The 18,596-nt window shown below is 45.6% G+C and overlaps 1 protein-coding gene across 4 annotated transcripts in view; it reads left to right on the top strand.

Moving 5' to 3' along the window:
• The window catches only part of FAM114A1 (family with sequence similarity 114 member A1), a 55,961-nt gene that overhangs the window by 22,098 nt on the left and 15,267 nt on the right, over positions 1-18,596 (top strand). For 2 of the 4 annotated variants that reach the window (XM_037064330.1, XM_037064331.1), the window contains exons 4-8: positions 3,726-3,839; positions 3,963-4,066; positions 7,816-7,950; positions 12,219-12,371; positions 18,037-18,160. In XM_037064330.1, coding sequence (XP_036920225.1) covers positions 3,726-3,839; positions 3,963-4,066; positions 7,816-7,950; positions 12,219-12,371; positions 18,037-18,160 — 630 coding nt within the window. Of the gene's footprint in view, positions 1-3,725; positions 3,840-3,962; positions 4,067-7,815; positions 7,951-12,218; positions 12,372-18,036; positions 18,161-18,596 lie in introns of those variants that run through there. The other 2 variants (XM_037064332.1, XM_037064333.1) reach the window with 2 other exon arrangements.

Genomic DNA, 18,596 nt, shown 5'->3' with positions numbered 1-18,596 from the left:
CCTCTCACGATAGTGGATGCCTCTTGTGGAAGTGACTGCCTTTCAGTATAGTAACTGACTGTTGTGATGGAGACTACTTCTTGCGATAGTAGCTACCTGTCATGATAGTGCCCTCCTGTCGTGATAGACACAACCTCTCGTGACAGTAGCTGCCTTCCGAGATAGCAGCTGCCGCTCATGATTCTGGCTGCCTGTTGCCATACTGGCTGCCTCTCACAAGAGTGACCACCTTTCATGATACTGACCACCTGGCATGATAGTGGCCACCTGTCACGACAGTGAATGCCTCTCTCGAAATTGACTGCCTCTTGAGATCCTGGCTGCCTCTCGCGATAGTGGCCACCTCTCATGACAACATCTTGAGATACTGGCTGCCTCTTGCAATACTGGCTGCCTCTCCCAATGGTGTCTTCCTCTCGTGATACTGGCTGCCTATCAGGATGGTGGCTGTGTCTTGTGATAGTGGTTGCTTCTTGCAGTAGTGGCCTCCTGTTTGGCCTCTACGCCACAGTGTCTGTCTGTTGCGACAGTGCCCGCCTCTTGTGATAGTGGTTGCCTCTTTCAATACTGGCTGCCTGTTGTGGTAATGGCTGCCTTTCCTGGCAGTTGATGTTTCTCGTGACGGTGCCTGGTGGGGTGGCCGCCTCTTGTGACAGCAGCTGCCTCTTGTGAGAGTGCCCGGCAGGGAAGTTGCTTCTCATGACAGCAACTGCCTGTTGCAGTATTGCCCAGCTGCGTGGCTGCTGCAGTAGTAGCTGCCTGTTGCAATATAACTCAGCCAGGGAGCTGCCTGTCGTGATATTATTCGGCCCAGTAGTTGCCTGTTGTGTTATTGTCCTGTAGATGAAAAAGGGGCCACATGCTAAACCTGCCAAGCTCAGGGGAGGCATGCATGGTGGCCTTACAAACACAGAGACTTAAAGTAACCACATAGGATGGTCTGAAATTAACACGTTTTAATTAAAAGTGAGTCATGATGTGTAGTCATGTCCTAGGCTGGTATCATCCTGGACAAAGGCCAATCTTTACCTTGTCTGAGCCTATTGTCTTTCTGCATCTAGGACAACACACCCTCAGAATGGCAAGGCAATTTTCCTTTTCTCAACATTTGTTTTTAAAATGTACAGTATCACAGCATTTATACAGCATTCTTATCTTCTTGGCAACAATGCACTGTGTCAAGGGGTAGAGGATATTCCGCCTCCAGAAGCATGGAATTTGGAGGGTTTTCATTTCTTTGAGGATGCTAGGGTGTGCGGTGGCATGTGAAGAGGCTAATCTGAGACAACACTGTACACTGCAGTGTTGTCTGTGTCTGGTGTTTTTCTCTGTTATGGGTAGGACTGGTCAGTATCTGAGCCTGGATCCCTCCCAGCCAAAAGGCAAGGGCAACTCCTTCCTTTTACTTCCTGGTTCTGAGCACTAGATGTCACACTCAGCAAAGTTTTAGAAGTTATTCTTCCAAGTAGGGTGTGGTGGATGGTGCGAACCCTAGCTATGAAAAACCATCGCTTTAGGTTTCTAGCGGAATGCAGTCAAGGTGCACTTTTACTAACAAAGGAATTCAGAAAAAAGAACTACTTACCAGAATATATAACTGGAGAAACCTTACATATGTGCAACTCTTGGTATATAATTATACCTCAATAAAGCTCTGTGTGTGTGTGTGTGTGTGTGTGTGTGTAGTTGGAGTAGCAGCCTGTTGTCAAGTCTGGTAAACAGACACATCTCATTTATATGCACATAAAAGTGGGACTTCCTTCAGAAACAAAGTGATTTTTCTAGAGGCAGCCTATGTGTACATATCTGTGATCACTTGTGTTCTGAGATGGTGAGAAGCCGTCCTTCCCCGGGCAGACGTGACCCCAACCCATGAAGGGTGGAGAAGATGAGAGGGGAGATAAGGACAATGAGGCTTAATAAACCCTGAGTGGTCTCAGAGCAGGAGGTGTGATCGTCTGTCTTGCATGGCTGATGCAAAGAAGCTGCAGCAGGTATCTCCCAGCCTTTTCCAAATCATGATTGATTGCAGCTCTCAGAAATCTAGGTAAGAATCGTAGATTCAGATCTGGATGTACATTGTTTCCATTTGAGAAATACGTTTTTAAAAGAGGGCAAGGAATATGGACTCAGTGTGTAAACATGTTAGATGATTCTGTTCTGTAACTTAAATGTGTTACTGTAACTCCAGTAAGTTCCCACTGAAATGTTTGGAATTCATTGGAAGCTAGAGAGAATTAATTCAAGTATTACTTTGATCAGTTACAGTGCACCTTTTCCCCCAAGTAACTCAACAATGAATTCGAACTGTATTTAATGATCCACATGTGAATAGAGACATATATTTCTGTATGTAACTAATGTTGTAAGCATCGTAAATAATGTTTCAGGTTTTCTAGATCGTGTATAACGACAGGCAATTCCCACTGGATATAATTAGTCCTGTGTCGTGTAAATATCAGTGTCCTAATTATGTTACAATGGCTCTGACGGCATGACAACTGATATAGTACCACTATTTGGGTTTGGGATCCATCCGTGTCTTTCTCTTATTCGGGAGCTGGGCCATTGGTCATTTTAACGGTGCCCTGTAAGCCCAGGAGCTTCCCTTTGGCTCTAAATGCTGCCGTGACTTGGGACTTTCCCCCCAGGTGTCAGCATTGCTGCTGCCTTGGGTTTACCAGCCTGAGGTCACCCAGACCCGAGTGCCATCTTCCACGTCCCCCAGAGAACTCGGGCGGAGGTGAGTGTGACAGAGGCAGCACTCATTGTCTCTCCCCCCCGAGGACTCAAGCAGCCACTTAGGAGCATCAGTAGACTATTAACTTTTTGTTTAGTTTGGGCACCCTGAGAAAGTGATAGTTCATCATGAGGGCCTCCTAGGAGGAGTGAAAAAAAATTCTGCAGAATAAAATGTAGATGATAATATTTATCAAGCTAAGGGTGTGTGTGTGCATGTGTGTGTGGTGTGGGTAGGGCGAGGGACGAGACAGTAGCTCTGTATTTATCAAACAGTCGCCACATATCCACTGTCCCGGGTCTGGGAGACGGAGGCGTTGTCCCTGCACAGATGGAGTGACACCAGTGCCCTTGATCCTGGTTGAGTATTCCCACAGCTTGTGTTTCTGCCGTTACTGCCTCAGACAACAGTCTGAGCTGCTGGGTGCCCTTGCTGGTGTTCCCACTGACCTGCCTTTGGATTTTGACACATCAGCCTGCTCTCTCCATGCGAAAGGAATAACTAATGCAGTGAAAGAGCAGGTTAAAGCTCAACCGATTTCAATTCACCAAACAACAGTGGAAGGCCTGCGATGAGTCAAAAAATGAGTGACGCACACCTGCCCGGAGGAGTTGGGAAGAGAGAAAAGATGAGACAGGAACACCATTCACAAATAATATCTAAGGTCTGGCATCCCAAGTTGCTCCTTAGACCGTGTGAGAAGCCAAAGGGAATAATAAGGCACCTGAGTGCCCCTGACAGAGGTTTCTCCCGTTGCTCCTCATAACAGCGATGAGGAAACCAAGTCACTGGCAGAGTAGGAAACTTCTCCAAGATCGCTGAACTAGGCAGAGGCTGAGCTTGGATTCGAACCCACGTCTGGGGGTGCTGCAAAGTCTCTGCTGCTCCTCACCACACTCTTACAACACCTCTGGAAGATGAGCTGCGCATCTGCAGGCCGTGGGTTTCTGCTGCGCCCACGAACCACGTTTTTCTCTCCTGGTAGGTCACGGACTGACAGCGGTCAAGGAAAAAGCAGGGGCCACTCTACGGATTCATGGCGGGAATTCTGGCTCCTCTGAAGGGGCCCAACCCGACTCGGAAAACAGCGCCCCTCAAAGTGAGTGACGTATTTACTTGGTGGGGGGGCTTCTTGGACTTGGGCTGTATTACGCTATGTGCACAAATAGAAACTTTCAGATCAGCAGAATGAGCTCTGAAAGGATGCTTCTCTCTTTGATAGCAGATGCAGCCGCAGACCAGAGCCCGGCGGAGGGCCCGCCCAGTTCTCCCTCATCGGGGTCTCGGGGCATGCTCTCAGCCATCACCAACGTGGTTCACAACACAGTAAGTCCTTAGCCGCATCCTCTGTTGCCCTGGCGCCTCCCAGCGCCTTCTTTTGATACCTCTGTTTGCCAGTGACCTAGACACATCAGAGGAAAGATGGTCTTGCTCATAGCTTCGGATCATGGTTTTGTGGTGCTTTCTTCAGCAGAGTAGGCGTAACCTTGGAACCAAAATAATAAGGGCACAACAAAATGTGTTTTATGTTTAATAGAAAGCTGCTGTGTAAACATTGCATTGTTCGGTCTGATGGAACAGTGTCCTCCAGGGGCTGCTAGGACAGTGTCTGGTTTTGGGGGAAGAGGGCTCTTTCTTAGTCGGCTGTTTTCCCTGAGTGCTCTGTGTCCCTTAGCCTTCCATCTGAAACATTATATAAGCCATTTAAATAAAAATAAATGCTGGTAAAGGGTCAGGAACGACAACCCGGAGATGTTTCTAAAGTGTTTCTAGGTAGCTGAGACCAATATTCTTCCCCCAGTCCCACCTCCCAATTTCTGCTCTCACTTCTTCCAATAACTCAAAGTCTCGCCCTCTCCACACCCACCCCTAACTGGGAGAGCTGCCTACCTCTTAAAGAAATTTGCTATTGGCAGCAGAGCAGGTGAATAATGAAAAAATGAGTTGAGGCAGCTAGCCGGTCTTCGGGGCCAGGAAGAAAAGGTTTATTTCATGCTAGGTAAAACGAGCTAACTAGTTTTTCTAGAAATGTAGTTCCTGTTCAGTGCATTCCTTTATTCATTTTTTTAAAAGATAATTAACCTTCACTATATACCAGGAGCTACGCTAGATGCTGAGCATATGCTGACAAGCGAGAGGACACAATATCCTGGGAGACGGGGACAGCTTACCAGGCTGATGCAGTGCAACACGGCAGGAGGAGGGGCTGTGGGCGCGCGCAGGAGGACATCCCACCCAGGCTTCAGGGCAGGGCATGCTGGAAATAGAAAAGGATTGCTCCCCTCCTTGGCTCTTGAGGACCTCTAGACTAAGTAGGGTGAATGAGGAGCAGCAAATATGTTTTAGGATCAAATAGCAGTACAAGTCGGGTGTGTTCTGGGCAATTTGTAGGGCTGGGGGTGGGAAGGAGCTCATTCAATATCTCTGGGATAAGAAATGAATTCACAGTCTCCCTGAGCTACAGTGCAAGGCACTCCGAGTTTATCCTCAGCATCCTCACATTCCTTTCTGTGTCCTCTCCCACCTTCTGGTACAGGGGTCCGCCCTTCTCTGCGAGGGATGTGTTCCAGGACCCCCAGTGGATACCTGAAACCATGGACAGCACTAAACCCTCTATGTACTATTTGTTTTCCTACATATACTCTCCTTTTCACTGGAAAGAAGTATGGCTTCTGACGCATGCACTGACCAGCACTGCCCATGGCGTCATGAATGAGACATGAGACAAATTCACACGGACTACCAAGTCCTGTGGAGGAAAAGGGCTGGCATGGCTACTCCCTCAAGAGGGGAGAGCCTCAGAATGGCCTGGCCACCCTCTCCAGAGGAGAGAGGCTCGAAGCAGCCTGGCAACTCTCTCTCAAGGAGAGAGAGAGCATGCTCCAACCCTTGCCTAGACAGCCTTTTATTATTTTTTTTGCACAGGAGTTCAGGTGCAACTTATTAATCACTGTCAGGCAGTAAACAGTAGATAGTATACAAAGAACCATTAGGGCTTCTTCTAAATCAGGGTCTGTCAGCTAAAAGGCTACAGAACTTTGGGAACATAAACTCATTTCCTGCTCAGCCTTTATCATTTAACTAAGAGCATTCTTAGCAAAGTAGGCTTCACAGGATTTTACATATCCTTTCTCAGGCCTGATCACCTGGGGAGCCTGCCCTTTCCAGCACAAGGCTGCACTGCCCTCTGTCATTGTTTCAGGCTTAAGTCAGGCAGAGGAAGCAAATAGCCAAGGAATTTTAGGAGACTTCTCAAGGACAGAATGAAGACTCAAGCTTCATCAAAACCAAAGGATGAGGGTCCATCACCCCATTTTTCCATAGCCCCCGTAGTCCTTCCCTGGGGCCTCCACATGATCATGCCTGTCTTAGGTGGTTCCCCCCTTGAGGAATCTTACCCATCATTGGCTAACTGATCAAGTGTTGGGGGCCAGTTATGGATGAAGGAGCAGAAGCAGCACTTCTGACAGGGAGATAAGCTTTGTGTCCTTAGTGGCTTATGGTCCGAAGGTCACTCACTGAGCCTTTGCCATGGAGGGGTTTCAACTCCTGAAACCAGGCAGGGCAGTCCCCAACAGGCTTCTCTTTGGCGTATCCAAATTGCCAACATCACTTCTCTTGTGCTTTGGGGATATTGTTAAGTAAAATAAGGGTGACTTGAACACCAGCACTGTGAGACTGCCAAGGTCGATCTGATAACTGAGACAGCACCAAGTGACTAATGGGCAGGGGCAGTTACAGCGTGGATCTGCTGGACAAACAGATGAAGGAATGAGTCACATCCAGGGTAGAGAGAGCAGGATGGCATGAGATTTCATCATGCCACTTTGAATGGCGCACAACTTAAAACATGTGGATTGTTTATTTCTGGAATTCTCCATGTAATGTTTTTGAACGGCTGTTGATCACAGGTAACTGAAACTATGAATTACAGGGCACTGTATTCCTCTTTCCCAAGATCTAGGCACCCCCAACATGTCTCCCCTTACTCAAAATTCCTATGACTTCCCCTTTCCTACTTTATTCTCTGCTGAAGTAATCCCCCACAGAATGTTAAGAGAAAATAAATCATGCAGAAGTGTGCATTGCTGATGTCCCCTAGTGCTCCCAAAGCAGGTGTATTTTAAGATCTGTTTTATTGTGTGACTATGGATTACTCCCAAATATCAAAACAAAGTCTAAATGTCCAAGATGGAAATAATAGATAAAGTCCATTAACTCAGTGACATCCAATATTGCTCCTGAAGTGATCATTATGAAGACCGGAAAATGCATATAAGTAACCATACAATAATAAAACGTAATGTATAAGACTCACATAAGGCGGGGACAAAGCACAGATGTGTGCACACTGCAGTCACTGTTGTGTGGTTGCAGGGCAGGAGCAGAAATTGCAAGAATTTAAGCAGTTCCTTTATATGAACTGTTTATGCGAGTAAAGCTTGATTGTTTTAATCTTTTTTTATAAGGAAAACCGTGGCTGACAAAGGGATTTGCAAGAGGGTAACGGTCTAATAGAACAGTTTCTAAAACCAGTAGTAAAGCCCCCTGTCTTACCTCATGAATATGCTAATTATAGGCAGTAGTTACTAGTCTCTGAAGGTGCTGCAGAGCCGTCTGAAATAGCCTGAGGGTCCTACCCTCCAGGGCCCTACATTAAAGAATTCCCTAAATTGGCAAGAGTATTGGACATTTTAATAGATTGCTCCAAATAACTCCGTTACTCGGATTAAAATTCTTTCAAACAAAAGTAGCAATTGGGTCACCTATTAATTTTATGTCTTAAACACATATCTATTCATGCACACAGTGCAGGGGCAAAATTAATCCTAAATATGCTTTGGCTTTTTCCCCTAACCATCCTCTTTTCAAATAACATTGAATGTCCTACAAATTATATGACACACTCTTCGAAGGGAAAGAAAATAGGAGTAAATGGATGATAAATTCCAATGAAAAAAATTGTGACTTTCTATTGATTTTAATAGTTGAAGATAGAGCCCTCCAGGAGTTGCTGACTGATGCGAAAGAGCAAAATGTAAAGATCTAATCTCAGGCGGTCATCTCCTCTGCAGGGGAAAAGCGTCTTAACAGGCGGGCTTGACGCCTTGGAGTTCATCGGCAAGAAAACCATGACTGTGCTCGCGGAGAGCGACCCAGGCTTCCGGCGGACCAAGACGCTCATGGAGAGGACCGTTTCCTTGTCTCAGGTGGGATGATCTACTTCTGCAAGTGTTTCTTCCAGTCAATAAAATAAATACATTCTTAATTGTCTTCTTTATTAGGCATTTGTAAGATTTTATTTATTTTACATAGAGGGCAAGGGAAGGAGAAAGAGAGGGAAAGAAACATCGATATGTGAGAAATACATCAATTGGTTGCCTCTCATATGCCCCCAACCGGGGATCTAGTCTGCAACCCAGGCATGTGCCCTGACTGGGAATCAAACCGGTGACCTTTCCGTTCACAGGCTGGCACCCAATCCACTGAGCCACACTAGCCAAGGTTTTTATTAGGCACTTTAAAGCACACTGTTCAAATTCAAATGATACAAAATAATATAGAATAAAAACTGAGTTTCTAATATACCCCTCATCCTGGCCACTTAGTTTTACATAGGAGACAACCACTGTATCATCTGCATATAGATACTATCAGAATTACCATATGGATATAGAAATGTAGATAGAGATGAAGGTATATGTAGCTACATACACATTCATATGCACATGTGTATATGTATATATACTTTCTCAACCAGTGGTAGCTTACTAACCACACTCTTTTGTACCTGGCTTTATTCATTTAATAATTTCCTGAAGATTATTCCATTTGTGCCATTTATCTCTGTCCATTCAGGTTGCTATAACAAAATACCACAGACAGGGCAGCTTACACACAACAAACATTGGTTTCTCATAGTTCTAAAAGTTCACACCCCTTTAAAAGGGACAACTGGACCTGGCCAGCTTCCCGGGTCACCGTAGTCTCTGAGCCCCCTTCATAGTGTTTATCGCATCTGTATTCGATCCACTGATAAAAAATGAGCAGCCACACTCACAGAAATGTGTCGCCCAAGGAGCCGCGCACGGACCATCTGCAGTGTTTGTTCTGGTTACTCATCTGAAACATGTGCAAACCGTGCAGTGCCCGGTGTTCTGGGCACACTTGAGTGCCGCCCCTGTAACTCACGCGGCCCGCTTCACTGGGCCACCGGAGCACCACCAACTTTAACCTGCTTCTGAACAGTAATTTTCATTCGTTTATTCATTCCACAAATGCATGTTAAGTGTCCAGTGTGTGTCAGGCATGGTCCCAAGCCCTTGAGATACATCTAGTAACCAAAATGGATAAAAATTCCTACACTCCAGGAGTATATCTTCTGGTGAAGAGAGGCAAGCAAATGGTAAAATTGCCTAGTATTTTAGAAAGGAATGAGTGTTGTGGGGAAAAAAGTAGAGCAGAATGTGGATAATCAGGAATGTGATCGTGCGGGGCAAGTTAAGTAGGAAATTGGATTGTGAATGGGGGGCTCATGGAGATAGATGATGACATCTGAGCAAATACTTGAAGGAGATGAAAGGCTTGACCATGTAGAAATCCAAGTAAAGCACATTCCAGTCAGAAAGAACAGCTTGTGCAAAGGCCCTGGGGCAGGAGTATCTGGTATGAACAAAAAACAACAAGGAAGCTATGTGGTGGGAGAAGAGTGAGCCAGGAATGAGAGTAGTTGGAGATAAGGCCAGAATGGTAGTGGGCAGCAGACGATGGCAGGTCATGGAGGGCGTTGGTAAAGACCTTGGTTTTGCTGTTGGTGAGATGGGGGAGCCACCGCAGCATTTTGAACAGAAGAGAGGCAAATCTGACTTCCAAAGGATCACTAGAATTACTGTTCAAAATAGACTGGGTAGGGAGGACGGTCAAGGGCAGGGAGACCAGTGAGGATACATATCAGTCAAAGTCCTCCCACAGACAGATGCCAAGGTGGGCTTAAACGTGCAAGGATTTCATTAGAGAAGATACCTGTGTGAGAGAAAGTTGGAGGCTGGGCACTCAGGAAGGCTGGGAGAGCCATCAGAGCGAGATACAAGTCTGAGCCAGTGACGAGGAGAGAGGGTAAGAAGTTTGGGTGGGAGCACCCTAGACTGCTGTGCCATCGAAGGAAGGTTTAGCAAAGCCACGGGGGAGTCCTTCAGCCAAAGTCCCCTGACAAAGGAGTCCCCGTCTCCCAGGAGCAGGTCTGCTTTAGCGTTCCTGCCACACTGTGACCAGCAGAGAGGGTCATGGGAGGCATGACCTCGGTGCAGATGAGGGATGGATGTCAAAGCACAGCACCCGGGGCTTTTGGTCATTTATGCTCCAGTGTCTCGGCCTCTACAGGAGGCAACGGCACTAATTTAACCAGGAGGCGGTGGTGGCTGGAGGCAGGGTGGAGCCATGCAGGTAGTCACTAGTCTGATTCTGGGTGAAGTTCAAAGGCCTGTCCTGATTTCCTGAAGGGTTGAATGTAGAGTGTGAGGTATAAGGAGGAAGCAAGGACGGCTCCACGGTGTTGGTCCTGAGCAACTGGAAAGATGAAGCTGACGTTAACTGAGACGGGGAAGTCCGTCTTTGATGGAGTTTAGGTTTCTACCAATCCACGCTAGGTAACTGTAGGAATCGGAAGTGCTCATCCACGCACAACGTGAATTCCTCATGTGTTCCATCCCGTGAGACGCTCTCGGGGACATTTCTTGGATCCCACTCCAGAACGCTCCTCGCACTTTAAACCCATCTCCTTTGCTTCTCCAGGGGGGGAAGTAGAACCAACATCCTGGGTAGAGTCAGTTCTTCTTTAAGCAACTTGAATTTTACTCCCCTCCTTTTTTTTTTGAGTGAATTCAAATCATTCCAGGATGTTTTCCCTTTCCCTTCCATCTCAGCCCTTCCCCCTCTATTCCAAAGTACAGATTTAGAGATGGAAGTTGGTGTAGACAAAGGAAGCAATTTCAATGTCACGTGGTTATTTTGTTTTGCCACCACCGACCCAGTGAGATGAGTGGGGAGGGGTGTGTGTGCACATGCCATCGGTGACTGAGTGATGTCCCCAGTGTCCCATCCTCAGCAGCCGTGCTCTGTGCTTGCGGACTCCTGCCTGTGGCTCCTTTCATGGCGTCAATTCGCCTCCTATTTTGTCTTCCTCTTTCCTGCTGCCTTCTGTTTTCCCAGCATTATTGCCTTTTCCAAAGAACCCTGCCTTCTCAGGATGTGCCCAAAGTAGGACAGCCACAGTTTTGTCATTTTTGCCTCCAGTGATGTTTCAGGCTTCGTTTGCTCCAGGACCCACTTGTCCGTCTGTCTGGCGGTCCATCTGTAGAGCTCTCCTCCGACAGCATGTTTCAAATGAGTCAATGTTTTTTCTCTCAGCCTTCTTCACTAGGCCTTACTGTGTTAAAAATTCCCAGAGGTTTGATGGAGTTGTCCTGAAAACTTTAAAATTCAGATCTCACACTTATGTAGTCTTAAATACAAGTAGGAGGGAGAATTCTGTTTGTGACCCTGTGGGTTATCGGCCAACAACCTCAAGACCCAAAATGGCTGTTTTATTGGCACATAATAAAACCCAAAATCTGTTCTTCCATGGTCTTCCCTTTATGGCCTTGTGGTGGCCAATGTGTTTATGGTGCTATTCACAGATATGAAAAAACACTGAAAACTTAATGCCCCAGTAAACTGGAAGAGGAAGCAAATAAACAAGGCTTAGAATCAAAGAAAGTGAGTGTAGGAAACAGAATGATGGTGGACTTATGTTCATTTTTTTGTTTTTTGTTTGTTTGTTTTAGTTAATCAACAAAATGTGGAGAGTGACTCTGTTCAGAGTCATATTTCTCATGATCAGTCTAAGAATGGATAAGCCAACATTCCTGTTTATATGCAGTATCTAGTAAGAAATACATTATGAGTTCATATTCTACTAATTTTTTCATCAAAGATGTTTAATAACCACACACACACAAGTCTAAATATAGCAACTCAGATAAAATCAGGCCCGTTTACTTTGGCTGTGAAGTCTGCCTAGGTGCAGACACTGCAATTAATCCTGTCATGGCAAATTAAACGTCTTGGATGCGCATTAATTTGCTTGTTATAAAAATGTTGGACATTTCAGAGAATAAGAAAATTAATCACACACATGGAAAACATTTCAGTGGAAACCAGTGTCGAGCTTTTGTTTTGCTTCTTTCCGGTCCTATTCCCCAGGCATAGAATTTTTGCTTTGTTTTGTTGTGTACATAATGAACATGTAAAATTCCAAGTGGAATATTATGTAAAACTTGTCAGTAGAATCAATCAAAAGTATTATTTCTTAAAGAACCTCCAAAATGAGTAGAACCTACTCTTACAATTACAAAGTCAGTCCTCATCGCTGCCTACGTCTTAGGCAGGAAATGGGGCTTTCGGGCACCACAGAGTGTACACATTTTGCGTTTTTCTGCAGATGTTACGGGAGGCCAAGGAGAAAGAGAAGCAGAGACTGGCGCAGCAGGTCCCGGCTGGGAGGACTGCCCATTACGGGATGCTGTTTGACGAGTATCAAGGTTTGTCACACCTGGAAGCTCTGGAAATTCTGTCCAATGAAAGTGAAAGCAAGGTATGTCTGCACTAGTCTTTTTAAATGACATCTTCATCAATGTATTTTCTTAAACAGGAAAGCAACAAGAAAATCTGCCATTAGAACATCTTGTTTTTAGAGCATCACTATATGCTAAGGTCACAAATGCTGTACAGCCTGAGCTCCGTGTCAATTCCTCTCTGCCGTGTGCCAAGCTATGCCCAAGAGAGCCGGCAAAATCACAGTCATCACTACTTATGTAGTAGTGGTTCAAAAGGCTGCTCGAACGCTTGTCTGCCAGGCTCCCGGCCCCGCACTTCCCTTTGGTGACATTGTGCACACATCAGAGGTGCCCTACCAAGCCATTCTTCCTTCCCACCCAAAGAAAACAAAGCAGCTGATGCTTCTTCCAGACTGTAGAGTTTTAATATCTGGGGTATTATGGCTTATATACTGTATTTAATCCCCCATTTGGTAGACTGTCTGGACTACAAAGGGCAGATTAGCTTGCTGGGGGTTACCGTTCTAGTTGGGAATGCCCCTGAACAAAAACCTAAGAAATTACCCAGCAACCCTGTGTGGTTGCGTCTCCCCTACAGAGATCCCAAGAAACAAAACATGAAGAGCAGAAATCAGCGGGGTTTGGTGATTTATTTTCTAAAAGATCTATGTGGGGGGTGTGCGGGTGTGTTTAGTTAGCAAACACTTGTACTGGCACTTACATAGTCACAATTCTAAGCACATTAAACCTATCAAATCACTTAATTGTATGTATGGCTCTTTTGTGTGAACGCAGGCTGACTGTACTCAGGGTGTTTTTCCAGTGAGGGCCGCAGGGCAGTACCCTCCTGACCTCCCAGAAGAGGCTGTGGGCTACGAGGGGCTATGGGCCATTCGCTGGGGAGAGGCAGGTGCTCAGACAGGGAGCTGACCTCGGAAGAGGGCCTCAGAAGGGGGGAACATCTGGACTCTCTCTAGGCCTTCTCCTCTCGTGTTTGGACTCTGAGGAGGCTGAGACAGTCCTCATGGCCACTAGCCACATAACAGGCAACCAGAACGAAACAAGGTCGAGACCCACATTCCCACTCCCCACTCACAAGATTATTGAGTTACAAGATACTCTCTGTGTTTGGTTCCTTTTTAGTTATCTGTGAGCCATCTTGTGGTTATACCAGTAACAGATAATTTTTTAAAAGCAAAATCATGAGTCTTACACAGATATGAGGTAAACATGAGTTTAAGAATTTATTGAGCTCATTAATTAAATGAAGGAACCAACCGGCTATTGTAACTGATTCAAAGGAAAAGCCAAAGAAGCACAAATTTATATGGAGTAAAGCGATTTTGAAATGAATATGCAAAGGATGCAAACCCGGTTTTCTCGCAGGAGGCTGTCGCTCCGCCGGGAAAAATTCATTCTCGTGTCTTTAGACCATTGTTCCACACTGCGGTCAGCTTTCTGCAATTTCCGGAGTTATAGAATCACTAGAATCAGAAGTTGATTATATGGCAAGGTGTGTTTTAGGAAACGCATTTTCCCACTGAAGCACAGAGTTTGCTTTACAAAACCTGGGTGTCGGGTCAAATGTTACATGATCAAATACAGCTCCGTAGCTGTATGATCTTGGATCTGTCTTACCTCAGTCTCTTTATCTATTAAATGCAAATAATAATGAAAACCTACTTCATAGGGTTATTAAAATAATTGAGGAAATCCATGTGAAGTTAGTCACAGCATGCCTAATACATAATGAGTACTCAGTAAATGTTAGCTGACATTTTATATATCTCTACATGCATATGCACCTGTAATGTTGATGACATTTTACTTTTTATGCATTCTGATGTTATATATATTGGTTATTATTATGAAAAGCGTTATAGGTGAGCGTGGGCCCTTGAAGCTGTCATGGTGACAGCGAGAGATTTCGCTCTGGCTGGTTCCATCGCAGGTCCCAGCGGAGAAACAGCCTCAGGTCCCCCGGAAAGAGCCCCAGAGAACTGCTGTTGCTAGGAGGGAGGGAGGCCCTTGGAGGGTTGCCCTCTGCACACTGCTTTCTCCTCCCAACCGGAAGATTTTTGTAGTTTTCCTAGCAAAAAATACAGAATTTTTTTCTTGGCTTGGTAATGGTAGTTACTGGGTGCTGTGATTAACAGTCCTAAAAATGTCTGGGTCGAGACCATTAGCCAGGAGTTGTCCTCACTCCTCTCACAGTCCAGGGTGGGGCTGCCCGATCAGCAGGCAGCCTTCCTGCATTTAGGGAGCCGGGCTCTGTCCATCTGGTGCCTCCACTGGGCCTGTCCTAATATTCATAGGCCTCTGGCAAGAATACAAAGGGGGACCTATACTGAGGTTGTCAGATTTAACAAATAAAAATCCAGAATAACTAGTTAAATTTTAACTTTAGAAAAACAATGAATGCTTTTTTTTTTTTTAGCTTAAGTATGTTGTGTGCAATGTTTAGGACACACATTTATCCAACAAATATATTCGTTGTTTATCCAGAATTCAAATTTAACTAAACATTTTATATTTCTTCTGGCAACCCTACACAAAACAAATATTTAAAAGTGAAAGGACCTTGAGAAACAGACTGCTGAAGAAAATATATTCTGTCACCCTACCTTAACAAATACACCTCCATAATGACCTGGAAGGTCGGGCTACCGTTTACAGCCCTCAGACACCTCCGATCTCCGCAGCCCCCTCCTGCCTGCCCTCCTTCCTTTACCTCTGGTCGGCCCACCCCTCAGAGCACCTCATGAGCACGTGTGAAGAGGACTTGGTACCAGTTCCGCCTGCTCCCTGCAAACAACCACCTCTTTGTCACCCTTTGGGCCTAAGGGGGTTCTCTGCAGGAGACAGCTCCCTGTAAGGAGCACAGTCTGGGGAGGAGGTCCACTCGGGCCATGGAAGGGGACCTGGAGGAGGGCGGTCTAGAAGGAGGAGCATGGGCTCTGGGCAGGCATCTCCCTGTGGCCCTGTGGCCCCCCTGTGTCCAGGGCTGAAGTATTGGCTTTTACTATCGTGTAGTGTCTTCTTAATCCCACCAGTGTGAGGCGAGAGAATATGGAGGGGACCCTCCCATCTTTAAAAGCCTTGACCCAGAAATGGTTTCTATCTCCTCTGCTCGCATTCCATTGGCTAATATAATATATTATAAAATATAAGGACTTTCTGGCATTACTACCTACTAGATTGATTCCAGGAGGACAGTTGAGTGGCAGTGTGCTGTAGTCTGTAAATCTTTAAGGAAAAGCTAATCATTCATTGCCATCATGCTCAGTATTTAACAAAAATATTGGGTTGGCCTTTTGGTTTTTCCCATAAAATAAAAGACACTTTTTTATTTTCACCAATAACTTTATTGATTTGGATATTTTGGGTATGTTGGCTATCTCCCACTATTGGTTTCTAGTGGGTAGAGTCCAAGGGTGCTGCTAAACATCTTCCCATACATAAGGCAGCCCCACAGCAAAAAATTTATTTGGCCAAAATGTCAATAGTACTAGGAAACTTCACAAACCACTTTTGGCATGTTTGATCAGTCACAGCACTTTCTCCATACACTGCACAAATCTTTTCATATGTGCTTCAGTTGTGCTTTTATCTTTAAAGTATAATACACTGAAAGTGTTGTGTATTTTCTTCCATCTTTGATATTAAAATGGCTGTACAATAATTCACCAATTTTGCTAAGTTTTTTTAGATGCATGCTGATATGAGAGCTGTCACAATACAATCTAATGAAATTGTTCCAAATAAAATTAAAGACAACTTACTAAAGCCATCATACAGAAATAACATAATGGCCAACCCAACAGTAAACAAAAATCTTCAAAACAGCACCCAGGGCCCCCTTTCAAGGAAAAGACCTGTAAGGCAGACTGGTGTCCACCTCGGTGTTCCTGACAGCATTGAAGCATAGTGCCAACCATATAGCCAGCATCCCACAAATATTTATCAAGGAGTACATATTTTCTTATTTTTTATTATTGGATTGAAGTAAAGATTCAGTGCACAGTGCCTTGGCATAACAATGAACTAGCTAGGAGGAAGCAAAAATGATGCTATAGTACACATTCCAACAAAAGTCTTTTACCTAAAAAAAAAAAAACCTTCCAGGGGATTCCCAAAGCAGAAAACCCCACTGCAATTGCTCCTGGGGGGACAGCTACCCTCCAGGAGACTCAGGAAAACAAAAATGTTCCGCGTGTGCGTGTACATTTTCACGAGGTGTTTTACTCTGACACACCTATTCAATTGCCTTGTTTGTTGCACTCTTAGGACACTTCTGTTGAGGAAATACATTTGAAGTGTAGGAATATGATGTGAGCACATCCAGGACCCTGGGGCCTAAATGTGAGTGCGTGAGCTGAAACAGAGTCTGAAAAGGTCGGGACCCAAAGCAGGGGCGGCAGCCACTGTGCAGGGCGCACTCACTCTCACCTGCTGGACTCAGCTAATGGGTTCGAGTTGATGACGGGCACCCAGAGCACTGGCACCGGTGCATTATCGACATTTAGGAAAGTGGTGCTCTGGCATCCCGATGCCCTTGCTAACTCTCTCACTTATCACGCTGTGTGAATCTACTACCACAATGAATATTAAAACATTCGAAAGGGCACGGTGCCTCTTCTGCGGGCTCTCCCTCCAGAGCCAGTATTGGACCTGCAGAATGAAAAATTAAAAGCCTTTCTATTCTACAGTCATACCTCACTTTTTATGTGGTGCTCGTGCACTTTGGCCATCTTGGAAAGTGAAATCTATCTTCAGACTCACAGAGCATGACTGGCCACCTGTACACGTAATTTTAAAGCACGTATAAAGGATCATTTCAAAAGGGGGAATCTGAAGACCATGGGCAGGGAGAACAGCAGGTCAGGGAGGACGCCAGCGCCCTGTGAGGCCTCCCCGGGGGGGTGGGCAGCTCCCTCCTCGGAGCCCCCACTGTGCCTCCACTCACAACTGCCATGTCTTCATCGGTGAACACGGGCCTCCCTCCTCTAGACAACAAAATCTCTGAGAAGAAAAAGGTGTTTTGTGTCTTTCTGCAACACCAGCTCAATCATCCACATCTAGCAACTAGCTATACCTGTGTGTGTGTTTATTTATTTATTCGTGTATGTTTATTTACGTGTGTACATATGGGCACAGGTATATGTGTGCCTGTATATAATTTCTCCATCATCGCTGTGAGTAGTTTTAAGTACCTTTTCTCATTTAACCTTCAAATCACCCTTGTAAAGTAGGTGCTATTAGTCCCCATTTACCAATAAGGAAGCTGAGGCATAGAAAGGTTAAATAAATCACCCAAGGTCTCGTAATTAGTAAGTGAGCAGCTGGTGTTTGAATGCTGGGTTGACACTGAAGTGTGTCCGTGGTCACTGTCACAGAAGAGCCGCCGCCACCGCTCACCTGACACCTACTGTGTGCACTTGCGCAATGTACTTCAAGTCCGTTACCTCGATTACCACACCAGGGCCTCAGTGAAGTGTGAATCTCCCTTTAAACATTTACAAACTGTGGCCGAGGGAATTTATGTAACTTACCCAAAGTTGCACAGTTCATTGGCACCTCGACCCAGCGTTGCCTCCGACACCACGAATCACCTCAGTGCCAGGAGAGCTGGGGACGTCTGCATGTAAACGTTATTAAGGAGAAGAAAGAATGGCAGTTATGCTGACCTACTTCTTTTTTCAGGTTCAGTCATTTCTGGCATCATTTGATGGAGAGAAGCTGGAGCTCTTAAAACATGACCTAATTTCCATTAAAGACATCTTTGCAGCCAAAGAGATGGGGAATGAAGAGAATCAAGAAGAGCAAGGTAAAGGAAAATCATCGGCCCCTAGAGAGACAAACGGTTGCTGTGATCCCACAGCACAGCCATTCGTAAACCCACCCCTCTGAACAGGGTGGAATCATTTCATTCACCGCTCCCCCCTCCCACTTCCAAAACACTCCATGCACCTGCTCAAGCAGCAGGGGCCGGTCACATTCATCTATAGTCCTTTCTCTCCGGGTGGGAGCCCCTGACGGAGGCATCTTTACTTCTCCGGTGCCCAGCACCATCGTCAGCACTTCACAGGCCCCAGTGACTGGGTGTGGTCCCATGAACAAGGGGGGCCATGTGCCGAGGAGGGCCCCCTGGTGACTAGAGTACATGCCCTGGTGTCTCGTTCTTTTATCTGCATGTGGAAGTTGGGGCATGTGATTGGTGTTGATGGCAGGCCGATCCTTCAGTGGGTTTCTTTTCCTATTTT

This window comes from Sturnira hondurensis, unplaced genomic scaffold (genome assembly GCF_014824575.4).
Source record: "Sturnira hondurensis isolate 20B ecotype Veracruz unplaced genomic scaffold, ASM1482457v3 Scaffold0015056, whole genome shotgun sequence".
Classification (NCBI taxonomy): Eukaryota; Metazoa; Chordata; class Mammalia; order Chiroptera; family Phyllostomidae; genus Sturnira; species Sturnira hondurensis.
Note: the sequence above shows the minus strand (reverse complement) of the source record. Positions and strands in the feature narration are given on the sequence as shown.